Source organism: Herpailurus yagouaroundi, unplaced genomic scaffold, assembly GCF_014898765.1.
Source record: "Herpailurus yagouaroundi ecotype Mexico unplaced genomic scaffold, PumYag 205, whole genome shotgun sequence".
NCBI lineage: Eukaryota > Metazoa > Chordata > Mammalia > Carnivora > Felidae > Herpailurus > Herpailurus yagouaroundi.
Window position 1 is genome coordinate 12864927 of NW_024412436.1, and position 14707 is coordinate 12879633.

A 14707-nucleotide genomic window follows, 5' to 3' on the forward strand; every position below is an offset into this window, starting at 1 on the left:
TAAATTTAATAATGGTAAACATATCTTAATTATCACTGTTTTTGCTGTTCTTTTATGTAGTACAAAAAGTATATCCTCTCCACAGTCTGAGACAATTACCTGATGAATATCTTCCTTCAATCCTCATCACAACAGTAGAGCAAATTATACTCTGAAGAAATAAATGATACAATGAAAATCTTAATTAGATGGGATATAAACATGGTTCAAGAATAAGTCAGAGAAACAATAGAAAGTTCTGGTCACAAATCAACATATAAATAGAAAAATCCATTTGGTGCTGGAAAGCAAAGTCCCAAAGGCATTCAATCGTGAAAAGAAATACGGTCCCATAAATTCAGTATCTAACGGTGTGAAGCCTTTTAGTGCTTCGACTGTAATCACTCATATTCCGAATCGAATCGGAGGTCAGGCAACCAGCACCCCAGCTGAATTATAAACTCTTGTTATGAATAATCCAGACATAAATTAAGTACGCGTTGCCTAAATGTGCTCGTGTGACACCAAAAATGGGAGAGAACGCTTTCCGGAGCCAGCGAGTCATCTCGAGCCCAAAGCGCCGTTGGGTGCAGTTCCCCAGGTTCTACCTGGACCGAGCGCGCGCCGCCTTCTCCCGCCTGGGACGCGGGACCATGAGCAAAGCCAAAAACTGTAGACACGCTTGTGAAAATGCTCCATTGCCGTGGCTCTGTGTAAAAGAGCCTCACCAAATTCTAAATTTGACCTGTAGTTTGAGGACATTTTAAAATTGAATCATTTAGCTCCAGGTCAGCATCTTCTCTAAAACGCCAGATCCAAGGTGTCTCAGGCTTGGTGGGACACGGGGTCCCTGCCCGCTCAGCCCCGCTGTCATAGAGCGAGAGAGGCCGTGGACCGTCCGTGAACGGATGGGCCTGGCCGTACTCCCGTAACACTTTATTTGCACAAGAGTAGGTGACAGGGCCGATTCATCTGCCCTGCAGTGGTTCGCACTTCCCTGATTTGACATGACTGACACGGAAACCAAGAAACTCCAACCACGTACTTACTGTAGGATGGCTCCCTAACTGGCGATAAAAATAATGACGTTTTTCCTTTTTTTCCCTTATTGAAGTAAACTGAAAGACTCCGAGAAGAAGAACTTGGAGCTACTATCAGAAATCGAGCAGCTAATAAAGGACACTGAAGAGCTTAGATCTGAAAAGGGTATGAGAATGTGTTTTGCATCAATCAGGGCTGCTTCTGTTCTGAATCCGTTCTGTCACACGAGCGTCAGCATCTTGCACGGGTCGGGGAGTTATTCACGCAGCAGCACTGGCGCTCACTGATGGATATGTGTATGCTCACGTCACACGCCTCACACACACACACATACACTAGCCTGGTCTCTGAGTCATTTTGTTGTGCTCAATATACATTGTTTAAAGAATTTCGTAGTAACAGAAAAACTCACTTTGCCATAATTTGGACCATTTTTCCATAGCCGCAGACTGTTACACAAATAATATTTTTGTGATCGGAAAAAAACTATTATTTGTATAATATACCTTACACTATTTTCAGATGTTGTAGGGGCTTCACTCCCGGGGTAGTTGAGGAACAGTGTATGAAGTAACCAAAGATTAATCCGGTATTAAAAGGCAGTTCAGGGATGAACTGTTGGGGCACTCCATTGCTTTCTTCCAGGTCTGGTTCTTCAGTTGCCTGCCCTGTGGGATTTCTCAGGATCCATTCCCATTTTCCTGAAGGCATTGCCTGAACATTAATGAGTCTTAACATGAACAGGAATTCCCGAGAGCTTGGGAGTTCCATTACTTTCCAAAATGTGGGCATTCAGAATGTGAAGATGTAATACAAAGAAATTCAGAATGTTATTTTCCCAGTGAAGGGATCCTCTTACATCCAGTTATTAGAAATCCACCATCCTGACAAAGCCCGTATTCCTGACCGAATAGTGGATGAATTAACGGCTTTACGTCGTGCTTCCCTCTAACTTCTCGGTCGTGTGACGCACGCTGATGGTTGGGTCTCTGTATCTGCTTTTAAAATTGTGGAGGAGAGGGTATCATACATGTGAAGGATTTGACATGAAAAAAACCCTAAAAATAGCAGATGTTCAATACATTTTTTATTGATGGCATTTCCTAGTGAACAAGAAAGGAAGGAACCCAGAAAAGGCAGATTAGGAATTCAGATTGAGCACAGGGCTTCTCACCAAAATGAGACTCAAGCTGAGTTTTCAGACATGAATGGTGGAAAGGAGCTGCACTATTTAGTGAGCAGAAGACCAAGAATATATAAGACATGTAGGACCTGTAGCCCTGAAGGCAGTCTGTACAGAAAAGACACCAGTGCAGAGTATGACTCTGGTGTCAGTGGTGGCGTCATTGTTAGCATGGATCTAAACTTGCGAAAGAAGTAACTCAAGTCTATCGCTCTGCTTTATGAAGACACATTAACCTGCCCCTTGTACTTGGATTTTGAACATTGCAGAATAATCAACTTTCACTTTATGTTGTAACATAACGTACTCTACTGCTTAAATAATGTAATGTGATGTTTACATAACGAGGGCGAGATTGTTTTTTCTGTGTGTTTACTAGTATATGCCAGTATCTGGATAAGGTTTGGCACCTAATGGGCTCTCAGTAAATACGTATCAATTGGATGAATTTCTGAACGTAGTACATCATCTGGCGAGATTATTGTGAAAACCACACAAATTAGTGGATGTAACTTCCTAAGGATATGGAAATCAAAACGGTGTGCTTGATTGCTAGCATTTATCATTGCCTGTATATTTTAAGAATTATTCTGGAAATTACGCATTTAAAGTTAATGTCACAGTGAAGAAATATGCAGAAACTTTTAAAACTTCATCTGAGAAAACCGAGGGTTTGAGTGCCTCATTTCGTCAATAAAACAATACCTGAAATCAGATTGAGGCCTTGACAACTGATTTTTCATAACTAAATACATTTGTTGTATCACTACTTTACTTTCTTGTAAGAGGTCATGTATATTAGTGTATACTCTGTGTGCAGTACGAGTGTTTCAAAACAGAAACCTTGTTTGGTGATAAATTAGCTTAGAAAAAACAGAACTATATTTTAAAGAGTCTCTCAACCCTACCACGATTTAATGTGTTTTTATAATGTACTCTAAGGGAAAAGAAAGAAATTCGAGAACTCAAGTCAGGAAACAAGCGTGTCGTGGAGACTGATAATGATCGACTGTTAAGTGATATTTCAAGAAACATTAATACGGTTTGTTTTTTTTTAATGTAGAGTTAATAGGACTGATCAGCCTTAAAATGAGGTCGTTTGTGAACAGCTCTTAATAGATTCAGACAGGAAAGGTTATCCGTGAGAATGAGTTTAAATTGTTCTAGTTTTAAAAAACAGTTGCTGCTGTCTTCTAGGTATAGAGCACCGAGACTCACAGCATTCTTTCTTGGCATTTTTGAATACGCCTACCGATGGTCTGGATCAACTTGAAGTAAGTACTGAACTGTGCAAGTATTCTTTGTGGTCAGTTTCAAATTCAGGTTGTGATTTAAAATTTGTTGGCGGTGAAACGGTTTTATCACTTCCCACATAAAAGGGCCTAGAATCTTCTATAAACAAGAGCCTATTAAGAAAGGAATATGTTCTGTATTCTTATGGAAATGGTGATCACATGTATATGTAAGAAAAATCTAAGAAACGTCTAAATATGAGCATCCCAAGATTTAAAAGAAATGTCATCCCTTCCCCTGGGAGACAGGAAATGCAGAACAAATCCTAACTTTTGAAGTAATGTTGACACTTTTGTTTTTTCTCCCAAGCATAGAGCCACAATTAAAAAAACAAAACAAAACAAAACAAAACAAAACAAAACAAAACAAAACGGTGAAAAAGGTCAATCTCAGGATAGAGCAGTGCTAGTTCTAGCTCCAAGTCAATTCAGGTTTTTTTAGGAGTTTACAATAGGCATACTTTTTGTTACAAGTATTACCTAGAGAGTGTTAGGAAGATTCCATAATAATGAAATAGTGACTGTATGCCTGTCAGTTTCTGCTGCTTAAATTCTTTGCCAGGGGGAAAAAAACCAAATTCATAAAGTATATTTTCGTCCCAGAAAATTCACGTTACTGATTATACCTCTAGTAAACAAATAATCTTGTATCTCTGTGCAGAGCACTGTTAAAGGTGCCGGAGTTAAAGTAGTGGCCAAATAGACCGCGCCCTGCTCTCCTAGAGGTTACGTTCCAGTGGGAACAATTAGAGGCAGAGAGATCCCGTTACTCCTCAAGTGTTTCATTTAATTTGATTATTAATGATCTGCCGTGCACTTCACCGTATTACGTTTTGGGTACAATATATGCATTGTATTTCATTGCTTTGGGATAGGGATCAGCTTTTAAAAGTAATTACTAGAGTTCTAAGTTTCGTGAGCAAGTGACAATGACTGCTTTTCTCATTTGTTTGTTTGAATTAATGTCATTTGCCTTTTAATTGTTTTACAAGATTTTTGATTTCTTATTTGTTCTTATTAAATTGCTTCATCCATATTTTCTATTTTTTTTATTGCTGTATTCGTTAAATAGGATTCCTTTTCTTCTTCCTCATCTTCACTGATTGATTTTTTGGATGACGTAAGTCTTTGATTTTCAAACCATCAGTGAATTGAATTGAAGAGTTTTGCCTAGTAATGCATTCAGTTTTAGAATGATCACACCTGGTAATTTACTTGTGAGACAAAATTTGCTTCTTGTCTGAAATGAAACAAAGGGTTTATTTTTATTAAACATCAGGAAGTGAATATGTACTTTGAAAAATGCTTTGGCCGTCAGGAATCTGGATTCCCTTTCTTTGCAACAGTTCTGAAGACTGGAATGCTTATTTGATTATTGTCACTATGTGGATAAATATATAAAAGGGCTCATTTTTCTTTTTCATGGCAATTTCTGTTTCACGTTCCCCTTTGCAGCATTTTGCTATTTAATTTTTATGTTAGTTAGAAGTAAACGTCTGGTAATAAAATCAGAAAAAGTGACGTATTAAATCTTTCAGTAGATTTTATTGTAACATAATAATTGAGTACAAATCAATTTTTAGTGCTGACAGAATTTCTCTTCTAATGTGGAAAGTGATTTTAGTTAACATATGTGCTACATGCACTATAAATTGACTGCATTATCATTTTCTCTCCTAAATTAATTCTGTAGATTTGATCATTTAGAAGTCCCTGATGTCTTCACTCTCTTTACTGAAATGCCACCTGTCCGCGTTCTCTCTGTTCCACATTAAATGGCACAAAAAATCCCTGTCATAAGGCATTTTGTTGTCCTGTTGAACATTTAACCTTTCTAGAAACTGGAAAATAGAATGGGTTCAGATGCAGATGTTCTGCGCAGAACCCAGTTTTTAAACCTGGGGCAATTTTTATGTTTTATTTTTTGTGTTCTGTTAAACATAATTCTCACATTCAGAAGAGTACTTTGCATAATTTTCCACTCAAGAAAACTCTTGATCTAGGCTTAAACATTTTTTTAACTGATTTTTTTTTCTGCCTTTGAAATACCATACCAAAGTGTACTATTTTCCATTCTGAATGGAAACTATTTCATCATTCTTGAGACGGTCCTAGTTCACTCTACGCTGTGATAAAAAGAGAACTCTCTTGATGTACAACAGTATTTCATGTTACCATCTACTGGATGTTTGTACTAAAATATTCAAGATATTATTTCCATAGAAACATCATTCACTTGAAAGAGAAAGACAAGGAAGTTTGAATAAATTCTTTTAATGGTTCCTTCCGCTAGAAAACCATTTCCTTTCTCTTTTGCTAACAAACCCTTCTCCCCGCCCCTTCCCTTCCCACACAAAGCTCTGAATGTAGAACACGGGAGCCCGGGTGTCCTGTGGCCGACGGGCCTGCTACGGGGACACCCGCGTGGCCCCGCTCTGTCCGCTGCCACCCGGCCGTAGTGAGGAAGCGTCCCGCTTTGACGTTCCTCCAGAACTCTCTTGTCCTTCACCCACCGGCGCTCAGCCTGAGCTCAGTTCACACAGACCACCGAGTCTTAACCCGGCACAAAGGAACCCCTGTTACACAGCGAAAAGGAGTTGAGTTCACACAGGCTGAATCTTTCTGATCCAGGCGCCAGCTCTTAAAAAGCATGGTCTCTGCTCCCGAGGTTCCCCTTCCCGCTTACTGGGTAAGCACATAAGGTGACCCAAATCCTGCCTCCACCACCTTCCAGGTGTGTGGCTGGGAGCAAGTTACCCAACCTCTCTGCGCCCCAGTCTGCTGGTCAGAAGAACAAGGGTGATAACAGCGGTACCGACCCGTAGGTGGTTGGAGGACTTAAGGGAACAGCGAACGTGAGGCCCTTGCCCTGCTGTTGCCTTACTCGTCATAGGCCGTTCACCCCCTTCCCAAGTTCCTTTAGCTTCCTTTCTTGTCCAGGAGTCCGTTGTCGCCTGAATGTCGCCTTTAGCCCTCTAACCACCTTTCCACCCCCACCCGCGCGGGTCACCGCACCTTCCCCCTGAATCGTCAAGTCAGGTCACCGCTGCGCGTTGATTTTTACATGTCAGGGACAAGGCCAGCCGTCAGCTCCCATTTTCAAACATAGTTCGTCTTCTTGCTTCATGTTCTATGGCCGGAGGCTCTTTCTGGTTGATGAGTACGACCGCTCTTCCCAGAGTCCTCATTCCGTTCACCCTCGAGGCTGTGGGAGGATGAGGTTTTTGAAAACCAGCGTCCGGTCCTCGGCACGCTTGCGCTCAGCAGCCGAGACGCGAGGCGCGAAGCTTCAGTTCTCTTCGGCGTTTGGGATCTTAAGGAACAGAGTGAATTGTGATCTTTGTGCCCACGCTCCTTGGAGTGTTGTGCGGGGCCGCCCCCGACAGCGAGCAGACTCTAACCCTCAGCCACCCCGCGCGACTCACCCTCGCGTCCTTCTTCTCTGGCGTCGGCCTCACTGCTGCAGAAGGGAAGCCGGGCACGCCGCGGACCCGGAATTTGAATCACAGGCAGGAACTCATGGGTTTAGGAAGGGATAAAGCTGAGGTGGAGCAGGATTGCAGAAAGCAAGTTTTCTTTGGCCTCCGCACGCCATCGACCTCCTCGTCTGCTCGCCGAGGCCTAGCGACCTCGTTCTGCCCTCTGGTTTTTTAGAACCAAACCACCGGCCCCTCCCCGCCTCCAGAATCACCTTTGACTTCCTTAAGTTCAAAATTCAAGCGAATGCTAGAATCTGGGCACACCCAGAGCAGTTTCCTTTTAAGTTGCACCGTTTGCACAGGTCTTGCTACGCATAGAGTTTCCAGTAAGCGCGGCCTTGACGGTGGAGCAGTGTACGGAGGTTCCTTCCTTCCCTCTGATTCGGGCGAAGCACCTGCTTCTGTGACTCAGGAGAACTCAGGTGGTTGGGCTTTCCTACGTGCATGATCATGAACTTCTTCTGAAAGAGAAAAGAACTTGGGACATATTCAGTCCATGCTTCTGGCCACCATTTATCACCACCTTCTCCCATTAGTAAAGTGGGCGGTCTGCTGTCCCATTAGGGAAGTTTCTGGACTCTCAGTCTTTGTGGGAATAGGGAATTAGTGGCAACGGGGTATGACACTATTGAGGGCAGATAGAAGGGGGGTTAATTCATGTTAAAAGAAACTGACGTCACTCTGACCACTTTGTCTCTCGGGTCAGGCATTCCCACGTGTGGTGAGACACCAGTGACCGCAGGGTAGCCTCATCTTTTCTCCCAACCCCACACCCCAGTCCTAGACTGCCTGGGGTGACTCCATATTGGCCCAGCCTCCAGGTCCCGAACAGGGTGAGGGACAGGTGGAGCTCGGCAGTTTGGCCTTTCCCTCATCTGTTCCCTGCATCCCAGGGGCAAGAAGTCCAGGGATGACCAGACCACACTTACAAACTTCCCATCCTGGTCAGTTCGTTTTCTTCTTTTCAAAGGAACCAAAGATAATACTTGGCTTGACTGTATTAAAGGTAATGCTAATTATGGTCATCTAAATGAACCACTTGTTGTTGTATTTGGTAAACAGATTGTCATGTATTAAATCTGTGCCAGGTAGGTTTTGAGTTTTATTAAATTACGATTCTACACTCTGTTCATTTGGGCCAAGTTCACACACAAAAATGGGAATTGCCCATTTACCTGGCAAATGAGAATTTGCCAACTTACTTTTGGGATGCTGTCTTAACTCTAGTGTGCCGAGGAAAGAGTAGACCAAGGAATTAAAGGTCAGACATAAAGGAATAGAGTTAGTACCATTGGTCCGACTGTCTGATCCTCACAAACCCTGTTTTCTTGTATCCTGGCCAATTCCGAGAAGCCAGCATTCGGAGAGTATTGACAAGCTCGTTCTCCTACTCCTCGTTTTGGCCTCATATTAAAATCTTGCTACGATGTCCTGAACTATTTAATTTCAGCCCGGCTCCTAGCTTCCTTCATTCATCTCTTCCCTGTAGAGATCTCTTGTCTCTCCCCTGGCTTCTTTTATGTTCTGTCATCACCAGTCACAGAAATCTGAGGCTTTGCAGCATTGTGTCAGCTGGATCTGGGGCAATTCGATCATCCATGAGAATCCGTGGAAGACAGAATTTTAAAACATACATTATAAAGATCTTTTCATCCTATGACTCACACTAGGTGTAGATCCTGCTGAGAAATTATGGCATTTCTGATATTTCCTCCTTCAATTCTTTTTTTTTTTTTTTTTTTTTTTTACAAAACTTCCATCCACATGTTAAATACAACCCAACTTGAAACTCACGTTTCAGGAGATTGTCATATGCAGCCCTTCTCTCATTTAGGCAGGATTCTATCTTAATTATATATACAAGATCTGTATTATATTCTCATACATTGAGGCAGTCTAGAGGGAAACACCCATGACCACCCAGACTTTCACTCTTCACTCTCCTGTTTAAGAAGACCTTTGGAATTCATTAACTGAATCTTAAAAGCTATTTGCCAAATCCGTGTCTATAAGATAAAGTACTTCTTTTGGTTTCTGCTTGTGTGCCTCCTCCTACGATCAGCCTGAGCATTACGGTGGCGACCGAGAGACCTAGGTAGAAAAGGCATAGTTTTAAAGTGTATATGATTGGAGATGAGGGCAACATACTGGCTTCTCCCGGGCTGTGAGACCAGTTCCACTGTTTGTACAAAACCGTGGTTGTGTGTCAGTGTGTAGAAGAGAGAGCGTAGTGTGTGTTCCTGTAATTGTATCATCAGGAAGCGGCCTAATTTCCCCTTCTTGTTGAAAACAGAAAAACGGCTGTCTGGTTTCTAGGTAGACACTTTGGGAAGAACATTATCACTATGATTTAGTATCATTATTAGCTTTATACAGTGCCAGCTGAGACCAGGTGTTGTCCTTCATACGCAGAGATGGTTTTGAGAGACGTTTTGAATTGTTTTTAGTATGGTGGCAATGTGTGTACTTTGAACTAGTCATGCATTTTTTCACGGATTCAGCACACTCCCAACTCTGCTCTAGAAGTGTAGAAAGATAGCCAGAAAGTCAAGGATTCTCTGTGTTAATCCTTGCACGGTGGTAGCTCCTAAGACGTAGCACATGGAGACATAGGCCGCGAAATGCTTATCATCTTGTTAGAAAAAAGAAATCCATGGTTATGTGCTGCGCCATGTCGAAAGTGACAGGTGCCGTAAGAAATATTTCAGTTAAGTATTGCAGCATTTCAGAAGGATTCATTCAGTACTTATTAAGGATTTTTAAATTGATAGGTTTTATTACGATAAGCATGTTACCATGTTTCTTGCCCTGAAGAATCCGAGTCTGATGGAAAAACCACATGTGTAAATCAATAATTATAACACGATTGGGAAAATCAAACTAATAAAAGATATGGACTGTATATCATAGGAGTATAAAGGAGAGATACCTGACTGAGCCAGGCGGCTGCAGAAAGGCTTTCTGAAGGAACCAGTGCCTGAGTGGGGTCCCCACGGATAGATGAGTGTGGTCCACGGAGTCCAAGAGGAAGGTGTGCTAGTTACACACTGGACGAAGAAACACAAATTGCTTAGGAATCTGCAGGCCTTCTAATCCCAGTTCACCATTAACTCTTCAGGACACGGTGTTCAAGTCAGCCCCCTTCCCATTTCCTAGAAAGAAATAATAGTTCCTGGTTAGCGATCTGCCAGAGTTGTACAGATAATACCGGTAATCCGGAATGATCTTCTTACCCTTCCACGTTTTCTCTGGACTCTTCTGTGGCTCCTGTAGACTCCGTTTGTAAACTCCCTCCTCTAGGCCCCCATGCAAATCCTGTACGTCCCGCCTCCGGCCTCCCACAAAACTGTGCAGCAAACCTCAGCTACCACGTGAGGCCCACTGTTGGCGGCCTGGGGTCTTCCCCACCTTGTAAAGACCTGACCCGTTGCAAAACCTCAGGAAATGTTAGGTTCAGTTGAATATAGGGAGTTGCCAGAGGTAGAGATGGTTTATGTGTGTGAAGCTCTGCTCTTTGCACATCCCAAAGTTCCAGAGGCTTGGGACTGTTTTGATGCGGTTACTACCTGCTTATTGTTCTTGCTGTTTTTCCCTAATTACTGAATCTTCAATGTCAGAAAGGTGACGGTCCCTTTTGACTTAAGCCTAATATCCAGTCAAGGCGGGTGGTATCGTTGTGAAGTAACTGTTTTTGTTTTCATTCACGGTCAGTGATTCCAAAGGCCTAATTTAGCTCTTACCATTGGAAAGAATCATCTTTGAAAACAGTAAGAGTTTGGTAGGGAAAAGACCGGCCCGTGAAATATTTTATTAAGTGCTAACTGGCGCTCAGTCAGGATTATTTGGCTCCTTTTCGTTCTCCTGTTTCCAGTTGCTACTTCCAAACCTCCACAGGAAGGAGATTGTCCCTCACTCGCTGGAGCGCCATTGCGTGGGTCACTGCGCGGGGTCCAGCGAAAGCGTTATTGTCACCTTAGCCCGAGTCCGAGCAGCCGTTTCTCCGCTGTCCTATCCTCCAGTTTTTCCTGAAAACAAATGTACTTTGAACCTATCAGAAAATGTGTCTCTCTGTGTATGTTGGTAGACTTTGTCTGTTAATACGGCGGGAGCCGTCGAGAGTCGTGTGTATTTGTAACGTGGAGTATTCTCCTTTCTTTGTTGAAGCGCTCTCCGTCCTGCACTCCAGCTAGCAAAGGCAGACGTGTAAGAAACCACTGCACCGTGTGTCCCCACCCCACGCCCTCCTCCCTGTCTCTCACCCTTTTTGCCTGTGGTTGCAGAACACGCTCACGTCCCCGTGATGTGCTCTTCCTCCGCTGCATGCTTTGTGCTGCTGCTCTCGCTCTTGCCTTTCCGTGTTTTCCTTTTCTTTCTTTTCCTTTTCTTTCTTTGGCTTGGGCCGTAAAGCTTCAGGAATGTTCGTCTACATTTCGGCAACCAAACGGCTCAAATTATAAGGTATCTTTTTCATGTTTAGTAGGAAAGAAAGTGATTCTAAAGTTTGCTGTCCAAATCAGTCCCCTGCAGAGTAAATGAGTTTCTCAATAAGAATCTGATATGAGCAGATACGTGGAGATTTCCTAGAGATTTTAATTATGTAGAAAAAAGCTTGACAATTCATATTATGCAAAAGTCAAACGAATTTGGGGCAAGTTATAGATCTTATTGGCTATAGTTTGACGTAAATCTGTTCAGCAGAAATCTTTGATAGATTTTTTTAATGTAGTTCAAAGGAATGTCCCTAAATACATTTATAGATTTGAAGCCTTAATGTTGATTGTTAATTGTTTATATTCTAAGGTAGCTCCAAGATTTTTAGAAATATCGTGACATTCTTTATATATGTATTGGTAACCGACTGTCAGCATCATCCTGTACTAAGGCTAGGTCAGGGTTTGTCAGGATTAAATGGGCTAGGCCACTACCTCTATCCAGCACGATTCTGACATGCCCAGAGTGGGGGATGTATTTGTAGAAAGGTCTCAATTTCCCTTCATCAGCATCCACCCCAATGTCATTATGCACAACACATACACTCCGTAGTTGAAAAGCGGTGGGCTGGCTGATGTTTGCTCTGTTTTTCATATGCGATGTAAAATAGTAACATTAAAAAGGAATGCCTGTCGTAGGTGGAAGTTTTGAAACCTGTCGTCGGCTTCATAATCGTTGGTATTGGTCAGCACCTTAAATCCAAAATTCTTGAGAATTCTTGGACTTGGAAAGAGCTAGATCATGGAATTCTCTGGTTTATGGAGAACGCGGGAAATAGTAGGGTGGCTCGATTAACCCTCCTAGAGCACATGTTTCCAAACTACTGCTTAATAGTGAATAAGCAGTTCGGATACCAGTGAGGCGGCCAGTATGACTTCAGCTAGTACTCCATTGATCAGTGAAGTCTTCGAAGAGATTGCTGGTTCAACCAATTTTTTTTATTATCCTGACATTTATAGGGTTAAAACCATTGGGTGCTTGGATTTATCAGATTGATCTTTGAGTATGTGTTAAGTATATCGTATAACCTCTAGAAAGGAAGACCACAATATTGTGTGCCCAACGATATTAGGTTCAAATCATCAGCCTGTGACTTGACTAAATTTTTGACTGGTTTTTCTTTAACATGGTTACAGTTCAGAGAGATTTTATTTCGCTGGTTAAATATAGATTGTATCTCACTTGCCTTGCAGATTTCTAGGGGCCCTGACCCAGAACACTTCTGTGGGTCTTGGAATAGGGAGAAACTTCTGAGGGAAATAGCCGTTACAAGGTTCCTCCTGTTCAGTCTCTGTCTTCATCTTACAGGATGTGACTAAGCCACACTGACTAGAACCCACTGACTGTTTCTGTATGATTTTTTAAATGCAGATGTGATAGGCTTGGTAATCTGCTTCCCAGGATTTCTGCAATTTTTCCTTGGTTATGTATCTGGCAAGTTAAAAAAAAAAAACCTCTCTGAAAAGTGCTGATGTCTTGGAGGGAGCTGAGTGAAGAATTACCAGCTACTCAGCAGATCCATAGAAGCATCATGGCGGTACAGTGAGGGGCCCAGTGGCCCTGGGAAATAGCGGCGCATTGCAGAAGGGACACAGGTCGTTACCATTCCTAACAGTGGCCTTGAATCTAACAGTGATGTACAATTTTGTTATAGCCTGTGTTTTTAGACAAGCAATACGTAATACTTTTATAAATTTAAAATTCTTTAAGTGACTGTTCAATGTCATATAAGTGAGGTATTACAATTTAAGGTTTACTGGACTTTTATGTCCAGTGTGCTGGAAAGTCCCATTCTTTATAAATGGTGCTATTCAAGTAAGCATAGTATAAGAAAGATTGGTTACGAATACTGTTGTTAATGCTTGAATGTAAGTGGTTAATGGAAAGGTCCACAGTGTTTTCATTAATAGAAGCATTGAATTTTAGAGTATTCCTTCCGAGTTTAGAACAGAGATTTTAAATAACACGTAGCCGAACTTTCTGTTTTCTGAAAACATTTGTGAAGTCTCCAGAGTAGATCTTCAAATCAACATGTGGAAAATAATGAGAAATTTTCATTGAGTACCAAGTTATTTTGTTTGTAATTAGTAAGATTGCACTTACTTGTCATAACCTTGAGTAATTTATTATTTGCTTTAGGATGATAAAATATTATATTTGCTGTTTCCCAAATGATCTAGTATTTCCATAATACTGTTTTTATCGTAAGTTCAATTAACAGAAATAATTACATCGTTGAAAGTTTGAGGTTATAAAGTGTTCCTGAATACAAAAAAAATTGGATTACTTGCCACTTTGTTTCCAAAATACTTCTAGCTTAAAGGATGATGATAATGGGGGTTTTTTCTTAGAGTTTTAATTTTCTTAGAGTTTTATATTTACTAATGCAAAACAAAATGTTAGATGGAAGCTTTTTTTTTTTTTTAAATCTAGATCAAATGCATATCAAATCTTGGTATCTTTTACTTTAAAACCAGGTTTCTTATGGGAATGTTTTGCTTTTTGTATCTGTTCAAATCTGTAATTATTTTGGAGTAGAAAAGGCCCATTGATAAATAGTCAAGATGAGTCGTTTTAGTGGTTTTTATTATTTATCAGAAAACCATACTGCGTAACTTGAGGACTTCACCTAAAAAATCAGATCTGATCCTAGGAGAGGAAAAAACTTTTCTGTTTGACTGCACTGCTCTAACAATACATTTTGTCGATCATTCAGGAGGGAAATCCTAACAGATTCAGGAAACATTATGGACTTTTTACATGGCAGTGTTACGTACCGTGGATGATACCTCTGATAACTCATTCCGTTTTCCTTTTTTTCCCAAACGGTAAAGCAATAGGTAAAAATTACATTGCGTATAGTAGATGTTTCTATTGCCTGCTCCTCAGAATAACTCCTGGAAGTGTGTCTACTTAGAAAAGAGAATTAGGTAACCAAAACAATAGGAAAAAAAATCACATTTATGTAAAGACATCCCTCATGTTTTCACAGTAGATTGCAGCTTAGAAATATTGAGTGAATGGCTTATACTATTAAGATTTGTTTCCAAGATCTTTCTCCAAATATCAGAAGGTGCTGTCCAATAAATATTAGCTATTTATTGTTTTTTGCTATTTTTCTCCTTTTTATCATTCCTTCTACAACCATTTACCCGATTAACGAATTATGATATCTCTGCTATTGGTGCGTATCATACTTATCAGCTTTTCCTGAATTATGAATTCAAGTCATTGCTTACATT

General features: G+C 41.2%; 1 protein-coding gene across 9 annotated transcripts in view; it reads left to right on the plus strand.

The window, feature by feature from the left end:
• Positions 1 to 14707, plus strand: part of CDC42BPA (CDC42 binding protein kinase alpha) — a 247697-nt gene that overhangs the window by 179932 nt on the left and 53058 nt on the right. For 3 of the 9 annotated variants that reach the window (XM_040451888.1, XM_040451895.1, XM_040451896.1), the window contains 4 exons: positions 1094 to 1185; positions 3401 to 3477; positions 4568 to 4615; positions 11139 to 11177. In XM_040451888.1, the coding sequence (XP_040307822.1) occupies positions 1094 to 1185; positions 3401 to 3477; positions 4568 to 4615; positions 11139 to 11177 (256 nt within the window). The remainder of the gene's footprint in view (positions 1 to 1093; positions 1186 to 3400; positions 3478 to 4567; positions 4616 to 11138; positions 11178 to 14707) is intronic. The other 6 variants (XM_040451889.1, XM_040451890.1, XM_040451891.1 and 3 more) reach the window with 6 other exon arrangements.